Raw genomic sequence first — 23,994 nt, 5'->3', positions numbered from 1 at the left:
CTGAGGCCTTGACAGAAATCTTTGGATCTTCACTGTCTTCAGGTGATGTCCCGGAGGACTGGAGAATAGCCAATGTTGTTCCTCTGTTTAAGAAGGGTAGCAAGGATAATCTAGGGAACTACAGGCCGGTGAGCCTTACGTCAGTGGTAGGGAAATTACTGGAGAGAATTCTTCGAGTCAGGATCTACTCCCATTTGGAAGCAAATGGACGTATTAGTGAGAGGCAGCATGGTTTTGTGAAGGGGAGGTCGTGTCTCACTAACTTGATAGAGTTTTTCGAGGAGGTCACAAAGATGATTGATTCAGGTAGGGCAGTGGATGTTGTCTATATGGACTTCAGTAACGCCTTTGACAAGGTCCCTCATGGTAGACTGGTACAAAAAGTGAAGTCACACGGGATCAGGGGTGAGCTGGCAAGGTGGATACAGAACTGGCTTGGTCATAGAAGGCAGAGAGTAGCAATTGAATGGTGCTTTCTAATTGGAGGGCTGTGACTAGTGGTGTTCCGCAGGGATCAATACTGGGACCTTTGCTGTTCGTAGTATATATAAATGATTTGGAGGAAAATGCAACTGGTCTGATTCGTAAGTTTGCAGACGACACAAAGTTTGGTGGAATTGCGGATAGAGATGAGGACTGTCAGAGGATACCGCAGGATTTAGATCGTTTGGAGACTTGGGCAGAGAGATGGTAGATGGAGTTTAATCCAGACAAATGTGAGGTAATGCATTTTGGAAGGTCAAATGCAGGTAGGGAATATACAGTGAATGGCGGAACCCTCGAGTATTGAAAGTGAGAGAGATCTAGGTGTACAGGTCCACAGGTCACTGAAAGGGGCAACACAGGTGGAGAAGGTAGTCAAGAAGGCATACGGCATGCTTGCCTTCATTGGCCGGGGCATTGAGTATAAGAATTGGCAAGTCATGTTGCAGCTGTATAGAACCTTAGTTAGGCCACACTTGGAGTATAGTGTTCAATTCTGGTCACCACACTACCAGAAGGATGTGGAGGCTTTGGAGAGGGTGCAGAAGAGATTTACCAGGATGTTGCCTGGTATGGAGGGCATTAGCTATGAGGAGCGGCTGAATAAACACGGTTTGTTCTCACTGGAACGACGGAGGTTGAGGGGTGACCTGATAGAGGTCTCCAAAATTATGAGGGGCATTGACAGAGTGGATAGTCAGAGGCTTTTCCCCAGGGTAGAGGGGTCAATTACTAGGGGGCATAGGTTTAAGGTGCGAGGGGCAAGGTTTAGAGTAGATGTACGAGGCAAGTTTTTTTTACTCAGAGGGTAGTGGGTGCCTGGAACTCGCTACCGGAGGAGGTGGTGGAAGCAGGGACGATAGTGACATTTAAGGGGCATCTTGACAAATACATGAATAGGATGGGAATAGAGGGATACGGACCCAGGAAGTGTAGAAGATTGTAGTTTAGTCGGGCAGCATGGTCGGCACGGGCTTGGAGGGCCGAAGGGCCTGTTCCTGTGCTGTACTTTTCTTTGTTCTTTGTTTGTTCTTTGATCTCCTGACACGAGGGTGAGCCTCCATATTGAAATGATGGTCCTGCACCTAGTTCATGGAAATTTGTTAATGCTAGTTAGTGTTCGCAAAGTGTAATCTGCCAATGAGTTTGGAGCTCCGCAATGAAGTGAGCAGTGGTCAGGGAGGAAAGCGAATCGGCGTGCCTTCAATCCGGGTTGCTGATTGGTGCAAGAATGATGTTGTTGCATTGAGTCATTTGTTGCTGTAGTGAAATTGGGAAACTTATTCTTCAGCTTCCCAAAGAAACAAATAACCATACACCTCTCCTTCCTGTTGCCAACTCCAACTTGAACCCTGCTAACTTAACAAGCTGCTTGAACATAGAACAATGCAGCGCAGTACAGGCCCTTCGGCCCACGATGTTGCACCGAAACAAAAGCCATCTAACCTACACTATGCCATTATCATCCATATGTTTATCCAATAAACTTTTAAATGCCCTCAATGTTGGCGAGTTCACTACTGTAGCAGGTAGGGCATTCCACGGCCTCACTACTCTTTGCGTAAAGAACCTACCTCTGACCTCTGTCCTATATCTATTACCCCTCAGTTTAAAGTTATGTCCCCTCGTGCCAGCCATTTCCATCCGCGGGAGAAGGCTCTCACTGTCCACCCTATCCAACCTCCTGCTTGAGCTGGGACCTTCCTGCCGCCGGGTTGGATATATTATTGCACTCTCTGATACTTAGATCATTGAAGTGTGACACCAATATGTTGTCACCTGTCCCTGGCCCTACGTAGCATTGTACAATATGTGACGGTGCTGAAACATCATCTGATATCCCATTAGTGACCTGTCCCTTTGATGTTATAGAGATTCCCTGAAGGAATCAGGAAGCAGATTTGCTGCTTTTGGAATCTGGAAGTACGCTGGACATTGAGGCCACAACGCAGAAACAGGCCAATCAGCCCAATTGGCCCAGACTGGTGTTTGAGCTCCACGCTCACCTCTTCTCACCCACCCACACGTTTGCTGATGCCACGACCGTAGTGGGTCGGATCTCGAATAACGACGAGTCCGAATACAGGAGGGAGATAGAGAACCTAGTGGAGTGGTATAGCGACAACAATCTCTCCCTCAACGTCAGCAAAATTAAGGAGCTGGTCATTGACTTCAGGAAGCAAGGTACTGTACACACCCCTGTCAGCATCAACGGGGCCGAGGTGGAGATGGTTAGCAGTTTCAAATTCCACGGGTGCACATCTCCAAATATCTGTCCTGGTCCACCCACGTCGATGCTACCACCAAGAAAGCACAACAGCGCCTATACTTCCTCAGGAAACTAAGGAAATTCGGCATGTCCACATTGACTCTTACCAACTTTTACAGATGCACCATAGAAAGCATCCTATCTGGCTGCATCACAGCTTGGTATGGCAACTGCTCGGCCCAGGACCGCAAGAAACTTCAGAGAGTCGTGAACACCGCCCAGTCCATCACACGAACCTGCCTCCCATCCATTGACTCCATCTACACCTCCCGCTGCCTGGGGAAAGCGGGCAGTATAATCAAAGACCCCTCCCACTCGGCTTACTCACTCTTCCAACTTCTTCCATCGGGCAGGAGATACAAAAGTCTGAGAACACGCACGAACAGACTCAAAAACAGCTTCTTCCCCACTGTTACCAGAGTCCTAAACGCATCTCTTGTGGACTGATCTGATTAACACTACACCCTGTATGCTTCACCCGATGCCGGTGTCTATGTATTTACATTGTGGACCTTATGTTGCCCTATTACGTATTTCCTTTTCATGTACTAAATGATATGTTTGAGCTGCTCACAGAAAAATACTTTTGACTGTACCTCAGTACAAGTGACAATAAACAAATCCAAATCTTCATCTCGCTCCATCAGCTTAGCCTTCCCTCTCCATCGTTCATCCATCTTCTCCTTCACTGTAACGATACCATTCACCTCAACCACTCCCAGTGGGAGCCAGTTCCACATTCTCACTGCTCCCTCGGTTAAGAGGTTTCTTCTGAATTCCTGATGCATTTGTTAGTGATTGTTTTATATTGAGAACCCCCGCCCCCCCACCCCCCCATGCAAGTGGAAACATCTTTTTTATGACTATTGTTTCAAACCTTTTTGTAATTTTCAAGACCTCTATCAGTCTCCCTACTGTCTTCTCTATTTTAAAGAAAGGAACCGCAGAGAGCCTGATGGTTCTAACCTGTCACTTCTTGTAGCATCCTTGTGACTAATTTCTGCACCCTCGCCAGTGCCTTTTTGTCGTAAAGAGACCAGAATTATACATAAGTGATCCGTGCTAATAGCATCTATAGAGCTGCCTGACCTCCGGGAACTGTGCTATCGGATTAATTTGGAGTCTTGGTTCTTTCTGTTTTCCATCGGGCCTCTCCAGGAAATATGGACATGCTTCTGCCTTTCTCCTGAAGGTGACCTTTACTCAATGAGCCTTGTGTAGCCCACAGCAAACCCACTCCTTTGATGCCTCCTATTTTAGCATCTTCAACACCGTTGTCACATTATACACGACACAGTGCGATTCCCACAGCTAGTGCTCTCAATATATTTCTGAAGCTAGATAAACACACAACAGACACAGGTAAATCTGTGCCAGAACAGTGGGAAGCATTCGAGAAGGAAATGGGGAGAGTGCAGGGCCAACATGTTCCAATCAAGAAACAGGGCGGGGCCAACAAATCCAGTGAACCCTGGATATTGAGGGATGTGCAGCATTGGATCAGGAGAAAAACAGAGGCTTATGGCCAATATTGAGGGCTCAAAACAGCAGAAGCCCTAGAGGCGTATAGAATGAGGGCAGCACGGTGGCACAGTGGTTAGCACTGTGGCTTCACAGCGCCAGGGTCCCGGGTTCGATTCCCGGCTTGGGTCACTGTCTGTGCGGAGTCTGCACGTTCTCCCCGTGTCTGCGTGGGTTTCTTCCGGGAGGGAAGGGATCCCAAGGAAGGCACAAAACAAATTTTGGGGAGGAGGGGGAAGGGCCATGCAGCCCCCCCCCCTCCCCTCCCCCACTTCCCAATACCAAACAACAAAGAATAAAACCCCCAGCGGGGGAATTTTAAAAATTTTAAATGTGGAACATGGCACCCACAAGAGGAGGAGGGGGTGCTTGTAAAAGCCGTTGTACAGAAGACATAAACTTGTTGTAAATATCAGATACAGTTGCTGCCACTTTGTGAATATCATGTGCTTTATATGTTACACTGTTGTACTGTTAAATTTGGAAAATGCCAATAAAAATATTTTTTAAAAAACGTTGGTGAGGCCACAGCGAGAGTATTGTGAGCAGTTCTGGAATCCACATTATAGGAGGGATGTGATAGCCACTGGAAAGGGTGCAGAGGGGATTTACCAGGATGTTGTCTGGGCTGGAGAGTTTTAGCTATGAAAAGAGATTGGATAGACTGGGGTTGTTTTCCTTGGAGCAGAGGAGACTGAGATGGACATGATTGAGATGCATAAAATTATGAGGGGCATAAATAGGGTAGACAGGAAGTAACATTTCCCCTTGGTGGAGGGATCAATGACCAGGGGGCTGAGATTTAAGGTGAGGGGCAGGAGGTTTAGAGGGGAGGTGAGGGAAACCTTTTCACCCAGAGGGGGGTGTGAGTCTGGAACTCGCTGCCTGAAAGGGGGGTGGAGGCAGAGACGGTGATAACATTTAAGAAGTATTTGGATGTGCTCTTGCGATCCCAGGGCAGACAAGGCTATGGGCCAAATACTGGTGGCTGTTTTCTTTTACCTGACTGGCATGGACACGATGGGCTGTCGACCTCAATGATTCTGACATTTGAAAGGAGAGAGAGAAACTGGGGGCAGAGAGAGAGTTTTGGGAGAGAGAGGAAGACTGCGGAGAAGAGAGCAAGTGGGGTAGTGTGTGAGATGGGGAAAGAGTGAGACTGAGAGAAAGTGGGGACTGTCGGCCAGAGCGAGTGAATGTATCAGAGAGAGAGAAAGGGGGAGGGAGAGCTAGGAAGAGAGAGAACAGCCTGCAGAAATATTTTTCCTGTAATTGTCTGGCAGCCCCTCTGACAAGTACTGCTTCATTTTTATTATGCTCACGTCTGGCAGAATGTGTGTCAGGCAGCCCATCACAGAAAGCCTGTATGAGGATCAGAGGAGACAAAAACAGGTGTCATATCTGCGGTCAAAACTCCAAAAGATTTGCAAGGGAGATCAGCCGACAATTACGTTAATGCTGCTGCTTTTATCCCGAGATGTTATTATCTCGAGTTGCTGACTGCCTCAAAGAGCACAAGACAGGACAGAGTGGAAGCTGGCGAGTTATTCAATAGAAAGGGCAGTGTGTGGAGCTGGATTTGGTTCAAAGTTTGGAGCAAAAGTTGCAATTGGGTGCTTTGGCCTTGGGCGACAGAAACTCGCAGTTATCTGAAGTCTTATTGGAATAAGATAATAGGAAATGCAATAAAAATTTCCTTTTCTGTGGAATTTTAATTTCTTCTGTGTACATGGATGGATGATATGTACAAGACCGTAAGTTGTTTCAAAGTGGTGCGGATCAAATGATTACACAAAAAAACAGACAGCTCAATCACTTTGTATTTCTTCAACTCAATTGGGGCAATTTCCTTTTTTTTATAATTGTGGTAATTAATGAATGTTCTTTGTAATCTGAAGAATATTTAAGTATGCTAGTTGGAATCGTTGGTGGCTTCACTGTGCAGAGTTAGGAGCATAGAATAGCAGGGGGTAATTTAGCCCCTTCTGGGCTGGATCATGCCTGATCAGATCTTAGCCTCAACTCCGTCCACTTTCCTGTTTTCCTCTCTGCCCTCCGTAACCCCAAAAGCTGTCTCGCCCAGCCTCGAAATGAGTTCAGAGACTTGGCGTCCAATGCTCTCGAGAATGCTAACGATTCACGACCCTCTGAGAGGAGAACGTCCTCCTCATCGTCATCTTCGAGGAGGCCCTTTTATTCTGAGAATGTTGCCCCGAGTTCCAGTCTCGCCCACGAGGCAAAACTTCATCTCCGCATCGACCATGTCAAACCCGCTCAGAATCTTGCATGTTTCAGTGAGATCACCTCTAATTTTTCGAAGCTCCAGTGAGTGTCTGCACAACCTGCTCAACCTTTCCTCAAAAGGGAAATCCCAGGAACCAACTGAATGCAAATAAAAGCCAATTACTGGAAATGTTGGGCATAGAAACATAGAAAATAGCTTCTTGAAAACATACAATATTTTGGCCTCAACTGCTTCCTTTGGTAGCAAATTCCACAGGCCGACCACTCCCTGGGTGAAGAAATTCCTCCTCATCTCCTTCCTAAATGGGATACCCGTATCCTCAGACTGTGACACCTGGTTCAGGACACCCTCCACCATCGGGAACATCCTTCCTGCATCAACTGTGTCCAGTCCTGTTAGAATTTCTTTTTAAAATTTAGAGTGCCCAATTCATTTTTCCCAATTAAGGGGCAATTTAGCGTGGCCAATCCACCTACCCTGCACATCTTTGTGTTGTGGGGGGGGAAAACTCACCCAAATACGGGGAGAATGTGCAAACTCCACATGGACAGTGACCCAGAGCCGGGATCGAACCTGGGACCTCAACCCCAGGAGGCAGCAGTGCTAACCACTGTGCCACCCTGCTGCCCTTCTTGTTAGAATTTTATAGGTTTCTGTGAGATCCCCCCTCATTCTACTGAGCTCCAGCGAATACAATCCCAACTGACTCCATCCTCCGATTATGTCAGTCCAGCCATCTAAGGAATCAGTCTGGTAAAGCTTTGCTGCACTCCCTCCATAGCAAAAACATCTTTCTTCAGACAAGGAGATCAAAACTGTGCACACTATTCCAAATTGTGGCCTCACTATGGCCCTGTATAATTGCAGCAAGACATCCCTGCTCCTGAACTCGAATCCTCTCGCTATGAAGGCCAACATACCATTTATCTTCTTCACCACCTGCTGTAGCTGCATGCTTACCTTCAGTGACTGATGTATGAGGACACCCAGGTCTCGTTGCACATTCCCCTCTCAATCTATAGCCGTTCTGATAACAGTCTGCCTTCCTGTGTTTGCTCCCAAAGTGGATAACCTCATTTATCCAAATTATACTGAATCTGCCATTCATTTGCCCACTCACTCAACTTGTCCAAATCACACTGCAGGATCTCTGCATCCTCCTCACAGCTCACCCTCCCACCCAGCTTTGCGTCATCTACAGATTTGGAGATATTACATTTAGTTCCCTCATCTAAATTATTGATGTATTTTGTGAATAGCTGGGGTCCCAGCACCGATCCCTGCGGTGCCCCACTAGTCACTGCCTCCCAATGTGGAAAAAGATCCTTTTTTTTTGTTTCCTGTCTGCCAGCCAGTTTTCTATTCATCCCAATACACTGTACTCGAATCACAAATATCCCCCACACGCTCAAACAATTGGCTCATTCTTGACTTTGCTGGGTGCACTCTGTGTACCACCTTCAGCTGTATCAATTCCAGCCTCGCACACTAGGTTGAGGCATTCACCCTCGACAACACCTCACCCAATAACCCCTCCACAAGCGGCATCCCCAGCTGCTCCGTCCACTTGGCCTGAACCCCCCCAAGAACGGCATATACTCCAAAATCCTACCGTAGATCACCGAGATAGTACCGGCTCAACCCCATGGTTCTCTCGAATCGGCATCACTAGTGACCCCCTCCTCTAGTCTAAAGTGCTGCCACAATTGCCTCCGTATCTTCAATGCGGCCACCACCACCGGACTCCCCGAATATTTCCCTGGGGTAAGCTGGAGCGGCAACGTTGCCAGCGCCCGCAGCCCTGACCCCTTACAAGAGCCCGCCTCCATCCTCACCCGCAAAGCCTCCGACTCGCTGCTCCATCCCCGCACCTTCTCCGCATTCACCAACCAATAAACGCCCCTCTGAAGCACCGTCCTCCTAATCCTCGCTACCTTACCTGCCCCCACACACAAAGAGATCAAACGTTCCACCTCCATAAAAAACGTTTTTGGCAAAAGTCCGGCAGGCACTGAAATAGAAATGAAAACAGCGGCAAAATATTCACCTTAATCACCTGCACCCTGCCGGCCAATAATAGGGGAAGGCTGTCCACCTTGACCCTCCCTGCCAGACTTGTGAAATTCAACTGATGGAGCCAGTCCCAATCCCGACCCACCTGTACTCCCAAATTCCTAAAGTTGGCTGGTTTCCTCCCGAAATGGCAACCCCCCCCAAACCAGCTCCCGTCCCGGGGGAAGACACCACAAAACACTCTCTCTCTCCATGATTCAACTCCTTAGGCACGGGTGAGGTCCCGGAGGACTGGGGAATTACTAATGTTGTCCCTTTGTTTAAGAAGGGTAGCAGGGATAATCCAGGGAATTATAGACCTGTGAGCTTGACGTCAGTGGTAGGCAAACTGTTGGAGAAGATACTGAGGGATAGAATCTATTCACATTTGGAAGAAAATAGACTTATCAGTGATAGGCAGCATGGTTTTGTGCAGGGAAGGTCATGTCTTACAAACCTAATAGAATTCTTTGAGGAAGTGACAAAGTTAATTGATGAGGGAAGGCCCAATCGCAAATCTCTCCAATGCCGCAAACCAATAACACCACTCCCACGAGATCAAACGCCTTCTCCGCATCCAGCGCCACCACTGCCTCCGACTCCCTCCTTCTGCCGGAGGAAGCATCCCATTTATCCGACGCTGCATGCTCGATACCTGCCGGTCCTTTACAAATCCCGTCTGATCCTCCACAATCACCTTCGGGAGGCTCTCCTCCACCCTAAGCACCAACACCTTAGCCAAAATCTTGGCATCCACATTCAGCAGAGATACCGGCCTATTTGACTCACACCTTCGGCCCTTATCCTTTTATCAGCAACAATGAAATAGACACTTGTCCCATCGTCTTTGGCACCGCCCCCTTGACCACAGCACCTCCACCAGCAGCAGCGATAACCTATCCAGAAATCTTTTCTAGAACTCCACTGGGAACCCCCTCGCCTCTCCTCCTCCAGGACAGTCCAACCACCCCAAAAAAATCCCTCGTCCGACTCATCCTCCGAAGTTTACCACTTTTTATAAAACTCCTCAAATGCCTTGTTCACCTGCGACAATAACACTCCCCTGCCCCATCCCAGACCCGAACAATCACTCTCTCACCAGCCTGCCAGCGGAGCTGACCCATCAGTAAGTGACTGGCCTTCTCCCCATACTCGTACACAGCCTCCTTCGCCCGCCTTAACTATCGAACCGCCTTTATCGTGGACAGGAGGTCAAACCCTGTCAGTAATTCCTTTCTCTTCACCAGCAGATCCGGAGTGGGATCCTCTGCTTGCTTCCAATCTACCTCCAGAATTTCCTCAACCAACCGCTGCCGCTCCTCTCTCGCCATCCTGTCCAGCTGAGCCTGAAACAAGATGATCTCTCCCCTCACTACGGCTTTGAACGCTTCCCACACCATTAACGTGAAAACTTCCCGCTCCTATTAAATCCGACAAAATCCTCAATCATCTTTCCCATCTTTGCACAAAGATTCGGGTCCGCCGCCAACAACCCCACACCTAACCCCACACCTAACCCCACACCTAACCCCACACCTAACCCCACACCGGCCTGTGCCTGTCCCTTCTCCAGGACCACATCCTCCAAATGTCCCTTCTCCAGGACCACATCCCCCAAATGCGGAGTATGGTCCGAGCCCCCCCCCCCCGCCAAGTATTAACTGGTGCGTATCCAAATTTGGTATGGCAGCGCTTGGTTAGGATTTGGAACACACTGTCTGAGAGTGTGGTGGAGACCGGTTCACACAGCGCTTGGTTAGGATTTGGAACACACTGTCTGAGAGTGTGGTGGAGACCGGTTCACACAGCGCTTGGTTAGGATTTGGAACACACTGTCTGTGAGTGTGGTGGAGGCAGGTTCACACAGCGCTTGGTTAAGATTTGGAACGCACTGTCTGAGAGTGTGGTGGAGGCAGGTTCACACAGCGAATGGTTAGGATCTGGAACGCACTGTCTGAGAGTGTGGTGGAGACCGGTTCACACAGCGCTTGGTTAAGATTTGGAACACACTGTCTGAGAGTGTGGTGGAGACCGGTTCACACAGCGAGTGGTTAGGATTGGAATGCACTGTCTGTGAGTGTGGTGGAGACAGATTCACACAGCGAGTGGTTAGGATCTGGAATGTACTGTCTGTGAGTGTGGTGGAGGCAGGTTCACACAGCGAGTGGTTAGGATCTGGAATGTACTGTCTGAGAGTGTGGTGGAGGCAGGTTCACACAGCAAATGGTTAGGATCTGGAACGCACTGTCTGAGAGTGTGGTGGAGACCGGTTCACACAGCGCTTGGTTAGGATTTGGAACACACTGTCTGTGAGTGTGGTGGAGGCAGGTTCACACAGCGAGTAGTTAGGATTTGGAATGCACTGTCTGTGAGTGTGGTGGAGGCAGGTTCACACAGCGAGTGGTTAGGAACTGGAATGCACTGTCTGTGAGTGTGGTGGAGACAGATTCACACAGCGAGTGGTTAGGATCTGGAATGTACTGTCTGTGAGTGTGGTGGAGGCAGGTTCACACAGCGAGTGGTTAGGATCTGGAATGTACTGTCTGAGAGTGTGGTGGAGGCAGGTTCACACAGCGAGTGGTTAGGATTTGGAACGCACTGTCTGAGAGTATGGTGGAGACAGATTCACACAGCGAGTGGTTAGGATTTGGAACGCACTGTCTTGAGAGTATGGTGGAGACAGATTCACACAGCGAGTGGTTAGGATCTGGAACGCACTGTCTGAGAGTGTGGTGAGGACAGGTTCACACAGCGAGTGGTAGGGATCTGGAACACACTGTCTGAGAGTGTGGTGGAGGCAGGTTAAAACAGCGAGTGGTTAGGATTTGGAACGCACTGTCTGTGAGTGTGGTGGAGGCAGGTTCACACAGCGAGTGGTTAGGATCCGGAACACACTGTCTGAGAATGTGGTGGAGACAGGTTCAGTTGAAGCTTTCAAAAGGGATTTGAGTATTATCTGAAAATGAAGAATGTGCATGGTTATGGGGAGAAGGCAGGGCAGTGGGAGAATTGCCCATTCGCAGAGCTGGTGCAGCAATGATGGGCTGAATGGCCTCCACTCATGTTGTGAGTCGGCTGAGATGTGCATGGCTGCATTGCTGCCGCCCAAATGCATCGTGAAGAAATTAGAAAAAAACAAACAGCAAAAACGCATGAAACAAAATCGAGGCAGAAGATGTGATCTAAAATTGTTGAACTCCACATTGAGCCCAGAAAGCTAAAGTGCTCTGAGGCGTGAGACGAGTTACTGTTCCTCGAGCTTGTGTTGAGTTTCATTGCAGCAGGCCAAGGACCAAATGATCGAATGAATTGTCCTTAAACTGCTTCCTAAGCAAGAATATCCCTCTTTAAATGAGGTGACAAAACCCTGATATTTTGATGTGAGCTCACCAATGCCCTGTAGAGTTGTAGCAAGACCTTCTTTCTTTTGTGCTTCATCCCCTTCGCAATAAAGGCCAACTTTCCATCTACCTTCCTATTCACGTGTTCCCCACATTGTATTCCACTTTTGTACCCACTCACTATAACTATCAAAATTCCTTTGCTCCCCCTCTGGATGGGATTTTGCCTCTGGGGGTATTCAGTAGAGGTCAGTGCTGTTTCTCGCCCTCAGGATTTGGGGGTGGGTGGAGGGGAGAGGCACCAGCCACACATTGTGATTTTCACAGGGGCGGCCAATTGCTGGCTGGAGGTCAGGCTCTCCAGTCGGTTAAAAACACACGCGTTTCCCTCAACGAGAGGACCAGGGACCTTCCAGCCCCAAAGGGGCAGTGGGCAAAACATGTATCTTCCAGCCAGGCCACCACACCTGTGTGGAGAGTGGAGGCGAAACCTCTCCAATGTTGTTCCTCGAGAAGGCGGGGTGGGTATTTAGGTCTGCCTAGAGCACTGCCTTCTATACCCCCACCATCCCCACTGGAGAAACCTGGAGGCCGGCTGCCTGTTTGTGGCTCCTGCCCACATCAGTTCACAACCCTGCCCTCTCTATCCCCTCACTACTTCATTCCCTCCCGACCTTTGTATCATCAACAGCTCCAGCTGCAATGCAATCCTCTCTGCGATCAGAGCATTGCTATAGGTTGCAGAATGCTGAGCCACATCACTCATCCCAGTGGCAACCCACTCGTTACTGTTCATGTCGCTCAATATGAAATAACTTCACATTTTGTAGGATAATTTCCATTGAGTAAAGAGAGAAATAAAGTGAATTAAAAATACAGCTTCCAATAAAAGAATGCTCCGATCTCCAGTAACAGACTTTGCATTTGAAGTCCCATCGAGGAGACGTTAAACATGTACATTTACTTGAATATTTTAAAAATTCATTTACAAGATGTGATAGTTGTTGACAAATCTGGCAATTAATACCCATCCCTAATTGCCATTGAGGAGTTGGTGGTGAGATGCCTCCTTGAACCGCTGCAGTCCGCCTGGTGTTGATGCACCCACTGTTTGGGAGGGAGCTCCTTGTTTTGAGCACGTTGGCGGTGGTGAAATGATGATCCATTTCCAAGTCACGGTGATGAATTCTAGGTGGTAGAGGCTGTGGGCTTGGAAAGTGTTATTGAAGGAGGCATGATGTGTTGCTGCAGTGCAACATGTAAATGGCACACCCACTGTGCGTCAGAGGCCAAGGAAGTGAATGTTGAAGGTGGTGAATCGGGTGCCGATCAAGCAGGCTGGTTTATGCTGGATAGTATTGACCCATGTGGGTGTTGTTAGAAATGCACTTATCCAGGCAAGTAGAGAGTATTCCATCACACTCCTGACTTGGAGATGGTGGATCGGCTTTGGGGAGCCATGATGTGTGTTACAGCAGAATTCACAGTCTTTGACCAGCTCTTATAGCCACAATATTTCTCTCGAATCAGTTCAGTTTCTAGTCAATGGTAACCCCTCGGATGTCGATAATGGGAGCTACAGTGATGGTAATATCATGGAATGTCAAAGGGAAATGGTTAGACTCTCTCTCTCTTGTGGGAGGTCATTGGCTGCCACTTGTGTGGTGTGAATGCCGTTTACCACTTGTCAGCCCGAGCCTGGATATTGTCCAGGTCGTGTCTAATGCAGACAGGAACTGCTTCGTTATCTGAGGAGTTGCGAATGGTACTTGTAGTATAAGGGTCTGGTACATACAGGGTTAATGTGGGACTGAGTAGAATGCCGCCCACCCAGTTATGTAAGAACACACGTAACCTCGACCTCGGGTCAGTCTAGTGTTGGCCAGGGTGGAGATAGCTCCCTGCCTCCACCCTTTCTGTATAGTTGGATAGAGCTACAAATAGTTAATAAAAACTTGCTGTTAAAATCCAGAACACTACAGGCACATTCTTCGAACAGCAGCATCCCAACAGTACTGACCATCCATCCATCAAAGAATACCCCAATTCTGACCTTATGATGGGGAAGGTCATCGATGGAGCAGCTGGGTTTCAGAGTTGGGAGCAGATATTTTCCAGAGTTCTGTCTCGTTGTAACTTTTGATGTCTGAAACAGAATGTGCATATTTCTGTACTCTTTGGGGGGGGGGGGGGGGGCGGGATATATGTTGCCTGCAGCAATGATGCAAGACCTCTTCATTCTGTGTTGTGTGATGTGACTTTGCGCCGTGTGGTGTTAATTTTGACTCATGTGAGTTGGGAACCCACATGCCTCATGTGATCGTGAAGGAGGAGATTATGTCCTCCTCAGTGTGCCCGTGTGTAACTGCAAATGGACAGAATCGGACTCCAGCCTTTCAAAGCAGCAAGCAGTGGGGGGGGAAGGGCTGCTTGGCAATGGGACTTTTATATTCAAGCTTATTCATTTGAAGTTGAATACAACCTAAGAATTGCTTTTACTCAAACTAATTTCCTGAGTCCTATCTTCTGATTTTGAGGGGAGCCTCTTTTGGCAAATCAACGATAAGGGTCTCGCTCTCTGTTTGCATTGGATCTCACTGTTACATTGCGAATATTTATACCTCTTGCTGCTTCCTCTTCTATTGGCTGGATCTACTGATTATGAAAACGTTACTCACACAACCAAAGAGGCTCCTGTATCCAGTGATTTAACAGGACCACAAAGATTCTGAACAACCCTTTACATCCAACTTATAACACGGCCAATCAACTTGACTGGTCTATGCTAATGCTTATTCATAGATTCATAGAATTTACAGTGCAGAAGGAGGCCATTCGGCCCATCGAGTCTGCACCGGCCATTACAAAGAGCACCCGACTGAAGTCCATGTATCTCTCCTATCCCAATCACCCAGTAACTCCCACTTAACATTTTTTGGACACTAAGGGCAATTTAGCATGGCCAATCCACCTAACCCGCACATCTTTGGACTTTGTGGGAGGAAACCGGAGCACCCGGAGGAAACCCACGCAGACACGGGGAGAACGTGCAGACTCCACACAGACAGTGACCCAGCGGGGAATCAAAACTGGGACCGTGGAGCTGTGAAGCAACAGTACTAACCACTGTGCTACCGTGCTGCCCATGCTGCTGCCCGTCCCTAAATCACCTCACTCTATTGTATCATTTCTCACCCGTGCTTATCCACTTTCCCCATAGATGTATCCCATAGATGTATCCGGACTATTCACCTCATCCACTTCATCCAGCCAATGGTCCTAGGGTGAACGTGCTAAATTTGGGGAAGGCTAATTATAGCAATATTAGGCTGGAACTGAAGAACCTAGATTAGGGGCAGATGTTTGAGGGTAAATCAACATCTGACATGTGGGAGGCTTTCAAGTGTCAGTTGAAAGGAATTCAGGACCGGCATGTTCCTGTGAGGAAGAAAGATAAATACGGCAAATTTCGGGATCCTTGGATAACGAGAGATATTGTAGGCCTCGTCAAAAAGAAAAAGGAGGCATTTGTTAGGGCTAGAAGGCTGAGAACAGATGAAGCCTGTGTGGAATATAAGGAAAGCAGGAAGGAACTTAAGCAAAGAGTCAGGAGGGCTAAAAGGGGTCACGAAAAGTCACTGGCAAATAGGGTTAAGGAAAATCCCAAGGCTTTTTACACCGACATAAAAAGCAAGAGGGTAGCCAGGGAAAGGGTTGGCCCACTGAAGGATAGGCAAGGGAATCTATGTGTGGAGCCAGAGGAAATGGGCGAGGTACCAAAGAGAAGGAATTGGTAGATGTTGAGTCTGGAGAAGGGTGTGTAGATAGCCTGGGTCACATTGAGATCCAAAAAGACGAGGTGCTGGGCGTCTTGAAAAATATTAAGGTGGAGAAGTCCTCAGGGCCGGATCGGTTCTACCCCAGAATACTGAAGGAGGCTAGAGAGGAAATTGCTGAGGCCTTGACAGAAATCTTTGGATCCTCACTGTCTTCAGGTGATGTCCCGGTGGACTGAATAATACCCAATGTTGTTCCTTAGTTTAAGAACAAAGAAAAGTACAGCACAGGAACAGGTCCTTCGGCCCTCCAAGCCTGTGCCGACCATGCTGCCCATCTAAACTAAAGTCTTCTACACTTCCGGGGTCCGTATCCCTCTATTCCCATCCTATTCATGTATTTGTCAAGATGCCCCTTAAATGTCACCATTGTCCCTGCTTCCACCACCTCCTCCGGCAGCGAGTTCCAGGCACCCACTACCCTCTGCGTAAAAAACTTGCCTCGTACATCTACTCTAAACCTTGCCCCTCTCACCTTAAACCTATGCCCCCTAGTAATTGACCCCTCTACCCTGGAGAAAAGCCTCTGACTATCCACTCTGTCTATGCCCCTCATAATTTTGTGGACATGAGAAAGGTGGACAGCATAAGCAGTAAGAAGGTTATCAAGGATAATCCAGGGAACTACATGCCGGTGAACCTTACGTCAGTGGTAGGGAAATTACTGGAGTGAATTCTTCGAGACAGGATCTACTCCCATCTGGAATCAAATGGACGTATTAGTGAGAGGCAGCATGGTTTTGTGAAGGGGAGGTCGTGTCTCACTCACTTGATAGAGTTTTTCGAGGAGGTCACAAAGATGATTTATGCAGGTAGGGCAGTGGATGTTGTCTATATGGACTTCAGTAAGGCCTTTGACAAGGTCCCTCAAGGCAGACTAGTTAGTACAAAAGGTGAAGTCACACGGGATCAGGGGTGAGCTGGCAAGATGGATACAGAACTGGCTAGATTATAGAAGGCAGAGAGTAGCAATGGGAGGATGCTTTTCTGATTGGAGGGCTGTGACCAGTGGTGTTCTGCAGGGATCAGTGCTGGGATCTTTGCTGTTCGTAGTATATATAAATGATTTGGAGGAAAATGTAACTGGTCTGATTAGTAAGCTTGCAGATGACACAAAGGTTGGTGGAATTGTGGATAGCGATGAGGACTGTCAGAGGATACAGCAGGATTTAGATCATTTGGAGACTTGGGCGGCAGGATGACAGATGGAGTTTAATCCAGATAAATGTGAGGTAATGCATTTTGGAAGGTCTAATACAGGTAGGGAATATACAGTGAATGGTAGAACCCTCAAGAGTATTGACAGTCAGAGAGATCTTGGTGTACAGGTCCACAGGTCACTGAGAAGGTAGTCACAAAGGCATACGGCATGCTTGCCTTCATTGGCCGGGGCATTGAGTATAAGAATTGGCAAGTCATGTTGCAGCTGTATAGAACCTTAGTTAGGCCACACTTGGAGTATAGTGTTCAATTCTGGTCGCCACACTACCAGAAGGATGTGGAGGCTTTAGAGAGGGTGCAGAAGAGATTTACCAGGATGTTGCCTGGTATGGAGGGCATTAGCTATGAGGAGAAGTTGAATAAACTTGGTCTGTTCTCACTGGATCGAAGGAGGTTGAGGGGTGTAGCCACCTGAGTTGGCCACTTCCCGACTTAAAATGGAGAACCGCAAAGGCTGAAGGGAAATTCAGCCAACACAGGCAAAGTGTAGCGAATACAGAAATCATATATTGGAACCTGCAAAACAACCAGACAGCACCGAAACCAGCAGCCACCTGCATAGTAATGTAGATTCCCAGGCACAATGGCAACAGTTAGGTAAACAAAGCCAAGCCAGACTCCTCGGCGCCAGCAGGAGCCAAGACACAGGAAGGCCAACGGACACTTAGGACCGCTCAGCGATCAGGGAACCGCTCCAGCATTGGAGAAATCGATCCAAGTGATCGGAAAGTAGTTCAATCACTTGGAACCAGGTACGGGGTCCGCCCTGAAGGGCGGGAAGCCCCTGGGGACTATAAAGTAAAGCCCCCAAGTTCAAATCGTCCCTCTTTGGCAGGATCACTCAGCAACTTGAACCAACCCTTGACAGTGACCTGTCTTGTTGCCTCCAAGCAAGTGAGTCTCAAGTCAATGCTCGCTACGAGATAGGCGCTCCCAACTACCAGTCCATAGCAGCTTTTGAATCCTGCAGACTCAGGACCTGAACGAAAGGCCATTTGTTCCCCTGACCGGGTGGGCCAGTCCGAAGCTAAGTATAGGTCTGTTAGTGATAGAGAATAGTCTAGAAAGTAGAGTTTATGCATGAGTAGCGATTTACTGTGGATAACAAATGTGTTTTGATTTGAATCTTACTAATTGGTGTGTTGAGTTATTGATCATTACTTGAACTTGAACCTCGTGGCGCTATCATAAAGATACCTGGCGACTCGAGAGCAAAGGTTATAAAACAGAGCAAATTGAACCAACCAAAAGTTAGCAACTGGGGCGACCTGATAGAGGTCTACAAAATTACGAGGGGCATAGACAGAGTGGATAGTCAGAGACTTTTTCCCAGGGTAGAGGGGTCAATTACTAGGGGGCATAGGTTTAAGGGGCAAGGTTTAGAGGAGATGTATGAGGTAAGTTTTTTACACAGACGGTAGTGGGTGCCTGGAACTCGCTGCCGGAGGAAGTGGTGGAAGCAGGGTGTGACGTTTAAGGGGCATCTTGACAAATACATGAATAGGATGGGAATAGAGGGATACGGACCCTGGAAGTGGAGAAGATTTTAGTTTAGACGGACAGCATGGTCGGCACAGGCTTCGAGGGCCGAAGGGCCTGTTCGTGTGCTGTACCTTTCTTTGTTCATGCGGTAATGACTTCCACATTCGCCTCACACTCTGGGTGAAGAGTTTTCCTCAATTTCTTATTTGATTTATTATTGACTAGGTTATAGTTAATTATAACTGCTAATTTAGGACTCCCTCCAAGTGGAAATGTCTTTTCCATGTCTACCCTTTTGAACCCTTCCATAATATGAAAGATGTCTATCAGGTCACACCCTCCATCTTCTCTTTCTGGAGAGCGGGGCCCCGGCCTGTTCAGTCCGACCTGATAGTTATAATCTTGCAGTTCTGTTATCATTTACAAAAATCTTTTTTGCACTGTCTCTGGAATCTCCATATTGTTTTTGTTGTATGACAACACATATATGCATGGTTCCTGTATAAACAGGGTATCAAATTGAATGAACATTTTCTTTACATTTTCTCATCAACCTAATGAAATTAAAACAAAGCGCTTAAAAACTCAGCGGGTCTGACAGCATCTGTGGAAAGAGAAGGATCACGTTTTGAGTCCAGTAGGACTTCAGAACTGAATAGAGGGAGACATGCGATGGATGTTGTACTGGTTAAGAGAGGGTGAAGCAAAGAAGAAGGTCAGAGATAGCTGGGAGCTCCGAAATGGCGAGCGACTTGAAGGTTGGGGCCATGCTTGCCGCCGAAGCAGTCCCGGCAACTGCAGTACGATGCTACCACCAACCCCCCCCCCCCCCTCCCCAACCACCCCATCAGCATTCCACAGGGACCACTCCCTCCGTGACACCCTGGTCTACTCCTCACCACCCCCAACTCCTCATCGCCTTCCCACGTGCGGCACCTTCCTTTGCAATCGCGGGTGTAACACCTGCCCCTTTACCTCCTCTCGCCTCACTGTCCAAGGCCCCAAAATGCTTCTTTCAGGTTAAGTAACATTTCACTTGTACCTCCTTCAATCTGGCCGACTGTATTCGCAGCTTCCAATGTGGACTGTGTGACTGCGGAACACCATTGCTTAGTCTGCAAGCATGACCAGAACCTTCCTGTTGCTGCCATTGTAACTCAGCACCTTGTTCTCGGGTTCACACGTCCGCCTGCTGCAAAGTTCCAGCGAAACCCAACACAAACTGTGGGGGGCAGCACTTCGACTTCCGATTCCGCACGTTCCAGCCTTCTGGACTGAACATTGAGTTCAACAACCCCAGACTGTGAACTCTCTGCTCCACCTTGACCCCCGTTCTTAATCCAATTTTTATGTCCCAATGCCACCACCCTTCGCCCACTAGTCTATCTGTCACTTGCTACTGAGAGTTACTGTCACAGAGTGCTGACCCTGGTTCTACTAGTAACACATTCTGCTGTATAATCTTTATGCCACTATCGGCACCTTCTTTAGTCTTTAACACTCCCTTTGTCTTGTACCCTTGGCATGTTTGTCACATTTCAGCTTGTTCCCACCTATCCCTGCCCTTCTGTTTTGACCCGTCGCCTCTTAAATGATATAAAATCCATCACATCTTCCCCTCTCTTTAGCTCTGAAGAAGAGCCATAGGGACTCGGAATGTTGACTCAGCAGACCTGCTGAGTTTATCCAGTATTTCTTGGGCGCAATTCCCCCATCGGGAGACTAATTCCCTACGCCGTTGAAAACCGGAATGTTTCACTCCGGCGTCGGAGGCCGTTCCCAGCCCCCTATTCTCCTGCCCCTGGGGGGCTAGGAGCGGCGCCGCATCCCCGCGCTGTTCCCACTGGCAGCGACCAGGTGTGGACGGCGCCGGCGGGAACCTGTCGTGTTGGGCAGGCCGCTCGGCCCATCCGGGCCGGAGAATTGCCGCTTGCCCGTCACAAACGGCGAGCGGTGATTCTCCGAGCGGCCAGCCGTGATTCTCGCCGCGCCGGTTTGGGGGGGGGAGAATCGCGTGCGGGTGCCGGGGAGGCATGGCGGGACTCGTGCGGTGCCCCGGCGAATCTCCCACCCGGCGTGGGGGGCGAGAATTCCGCCCCCTATTTTTAATTTCAGATTTGCAGAATCCGCCTAATGAAATTGTGGTGGTTAGTTTACTGCAACTGGTTCATTTTGTTTACAAGACAGAAAGACTTGTGTTTTTCTCGTGTCTGTCGCAAACACAGTACTTTGCAGCCCATGAAGTAATCATTTTGAGGTATGTTGTTGTGCAGGAAACGCAGCAGCAAATTTGCGCACTAGCTCCCGCAAAAAGCAACGTGATACCGACCAGATAATATGTCTTTGTGATGTTCGTTGAGGAATAAATATTGACGAAGCCACTGTGAAAAACTTCCCACTCTTCCTCAAAATCATGCCCCTGGGGCCTGTTACATCCACTCGAGAGGGCAGTGTGAGCCAAAACGAGGCTCTGAATTTGCTCTTTAAACCTCTCAACCTCACTACATCCATTTTCTCCTCAAGGCCATCCTCAAGCCCCCCCCACCCCCCCCCCCCCCCCCACCCCCCTTTTCAGCTGCCCCAATGTGGTTCGCTGTCCAAGTTTGTTTGCCAAACCTCCTGTGAAGCACCTGGGCATGTTTGATGTTAAAGGTGCTATATCAATGCAAATGTTGTTATTGAAATGACTGAAAGAGTATATGGGTGCGAGAGAGAGAGAGAGAGAGAATATGTAGCAATGTTAAGGGATTGATCCAAATACAGCTGGTTATTGCTTATGTTTAGCTGTGAGATTATTCATGGATAAAAGAATTGGCCTGAATAGTACCGGGTGCTATGGGAGGTGAGAAGACCGGCGGAGTGGGGTGATGGGTGTAGGTGTCTGGTGGTATGTCCATTGCCTCTTTATGGCAATGGCTGCCCCTATAGCATCAGCACCGCCTGCTCTCGACGACCCCTCGTGGGGCCTGCCTGATGCCCCTGGCTCTTAAAGAACCCGCTGACATTATCTTGAGGAGACATGATGGTTGGAGCATTCTCACCCTGCCGGTGCAGCCCCAAGATGTGGCTTAATGATAAGTGAGCGAGGAAAATATATTAACAATGTAGTAGGAGATTGATCCAGTTGGCTGGTGTTTAGTAGTTTTGGTGCTAAAAACGGACGATCATTTCTCCAGGTGTGTGTGAAGGAATTGACCCAGAGTGGCATTTACTAAATTAAGATGTATAGGAACAGGGGGAGGCCATTCAGCCCCTCGAGCCTGTTCTTCCATTCAATTAAGTCATGGCTTATCCATTAATTTAATTCCAATTACCCATCTCCATTCTGTAAATCTCCGTTTCGAAGTTTTGAATTGTTACCTCCAGCCTCAAGAGTTTTTTGTGGGCGAGGATTCCAGATTGAAAATTCCCCTCCTGTGTCATGACATTCTTCCTCGCCTGTTTATTGCATTTTCACAGACCCAGCACAGGCAAATGGGCTGAATGGTCTCCTCCTGTGTTATACGATAGAGACATAAGAAATTGGAGCAGGAGGAGGCCTCTGGAGCCTGCTCTGCCATGCGTTCTGATCATGGCTGATCATCCAATTCAATATCCTGATCCTGCCTTCCCCATATCCTTTGATGCCCTTCGCCTCAGTGCGATATCTAACTGCTTCTTGAAAACATACAATGTTTTGGCTTCAACTACTTGCTGAGGTAGTTAATTCCACAGGCCGACCACTCTCTGGGTGAAGAAATTTCTCCTCAGCTCTGTCCTAAATGGTCTACCCTGTATCGTCATCCTGCGACACCTGGTTCTGAACACACCCACCATCGGGAACATTCTTCCTTCATCTACCCTGTCCAGTCCTGTTGGAATTTTATAGGTTCCTAAGAATCATTCTCCTGAACTCCAGCGAATACAATCCTAGCCAACTCAATATCTCCTCATACGTCAGTCCCGCCATCCCAGGAATTGGTCTGGTAAACCTTCATTGCACTCCTTCTAGAGCAAGAACATCATTTCTCAGATAAGGAGACTAAAACTGCCTCCCCAAGGCTGTATAATTGCAGACATCCCTGCTCCTTTACTAGAATCCTTTCGCTATGAAGACCAACATATCATTTGCCTTCTTTACCACCTGCTGTTATCTGAATGTTTACCTTCAGTGACTGGTGTACAAGGAAACCCGGGTCTCGTTGCACATTCCCCTCTCCTAATTTATGGCCATTCAGATAATAATCTGCCTTCCTGTTTTTGCTACCAAAGTGGATAACTTCGGATTTCTCCAAATTATACTGCATCTGCCATTCATTTGCCCATCACTCAACTTGTCCAAGTCACACTGAAGGATCTCTGCAACCTCCTGACAGCTCAGCCTCCCAGCCAACTTGGTGTCGTCTGCAAATTTGGAGATATTACATTTTGTTCCATCATCTAAATCATTAATATGTAGTGTAATAGCTGGGATCCCAGCACCGATCCCTGTGGTACCCCACTAGTCACTGCCTGTCATTTGAAAGAAAAATGTTAATTCCTACTGTTTCCTGTCTGCCAACCAGTTTTCTATCCACCTCCGTACACTACCCCTAATCCCATGCACTTTAATTTTACACACTAATCTCCTCTGGGACTTTGTCGAAACCCTTCTGATCCTTTAAAAACAATATAATTTGTTGTTTCTTTTCCACAGCGTTGGACAAACTCAGCACCCAACACCTCTACCATCCAACTCAGGTGGAGATCGTTCAATCCAATGTGGTGTTTGACATCAGCAGCCTCATGTTATATGGGACACAGGCGGTTCCTGTGCGCCTCAAAATCCTTCTCGACCGTCTCTTCAGCGTGCTGAAACAGGAGGAGGTGCTTCAGATCCTGCACGGCCTGGGCTGGACTCTCCGAGATTATGTCCGTGGATACATCCTTCAGGTAGGAACTAGCAGAAAGTGTGGCAAAGAGAGTCAGTTCTGGCACCTGGTGAGGCTGGCTACCCTTGTTCCAACACCTGGTTACTAGCCTTAGTTCTGAAGTAGACTAGGAAATGTCCCTTCCAGATTAAGATCACTGCTCACAACTCATTCTGTTTCAACCAACAACCGGGATTGTTGGCTTGAAGGTTAAAGAGAGGCCGCTTTAATACTCTATGCAACTTGTCCACCACATAACCTGTGGCTGATTTTCACATTCCTTCTTGTGCAGGTGTCTCCGAGTTGCTGTTAGCTGTACTGGGATCCAGATCCTCTGAATCCCAACCAAAAATGGGCTCAGTCAGCCCCTTGCAAAACAACCAAGCAGGGAGTGAGATCGGCAGGGGCTCATCACGTTGAGAGTTCCTGCCCGCTGGTCTTCCTTGGTGCCTGACATAGTCAAAGGAGGAGTGCCTGGGGAAGCCAACCAATTGAGAGGATCGTGTGGAGACCTCTTGTGATCTAGGCAGAGATCATGTTTGGAAGTCCAAAGGGCAGAATTTTTAAAATTGCACTATCTTTTCTCCTACAGTCCCTTTACCAAGGGAACTATTAGGGCAGGGGAGGGGGGAAACATTCTCTTTTGGGACGATTT

At 48.2% G+C, this 23,994-nt stretch overlaps 1 protein-coding gene across 8 annotated transcripts in view; it reads left to right on the top strand.

The window, feature by feature from the left end:
• The window catches only part of bnc2 (basonuclin zinc finger protein 2), an 813,736-nt gene that overhangs the window by 475,562 nt on the left and 314,180 nt on the right, over positions 1 to 23,994 (top strand). For all 8 annotated transcript variants that reach the window (XM_072517502.1, XM_072517504.1, XM_072517499.1 and 5 more), the window contains one exon: positions 23,126 to 23,361. In XM_072517502.1, coding sequence (XP_072373603.1) covers positions 23,126 to 23,361 — 236 coding nt within the window. The remainder of the gene's footprint in view (positions 1 to 23,125; positions 23,362 to 23,994) is intronic.

The sequence above is a fragment of the Scyliorhinus torazame genome, chromosome 9 (genome assembly GCF_047496885.1).
Source record: "Scyliorhinus torazame isolate Kashiwa2021f chromosome 9, sScyTor2.1, whole genome shotgun sequence".
In the NCBI taxonomy this organism is placed as follows: domain Eukaryota; kingdom Metazoa; phylum Chordata; class Chondrichthyes; order Carcharhiniformes; family Scyliorhinidae; genus Scyliorhinus; species Scyliorhinus torazame.
Note: the sequence above shows the minus strand (reverse complement) of the source record. Positions and strands in the feature narration are given on the sequence as shown.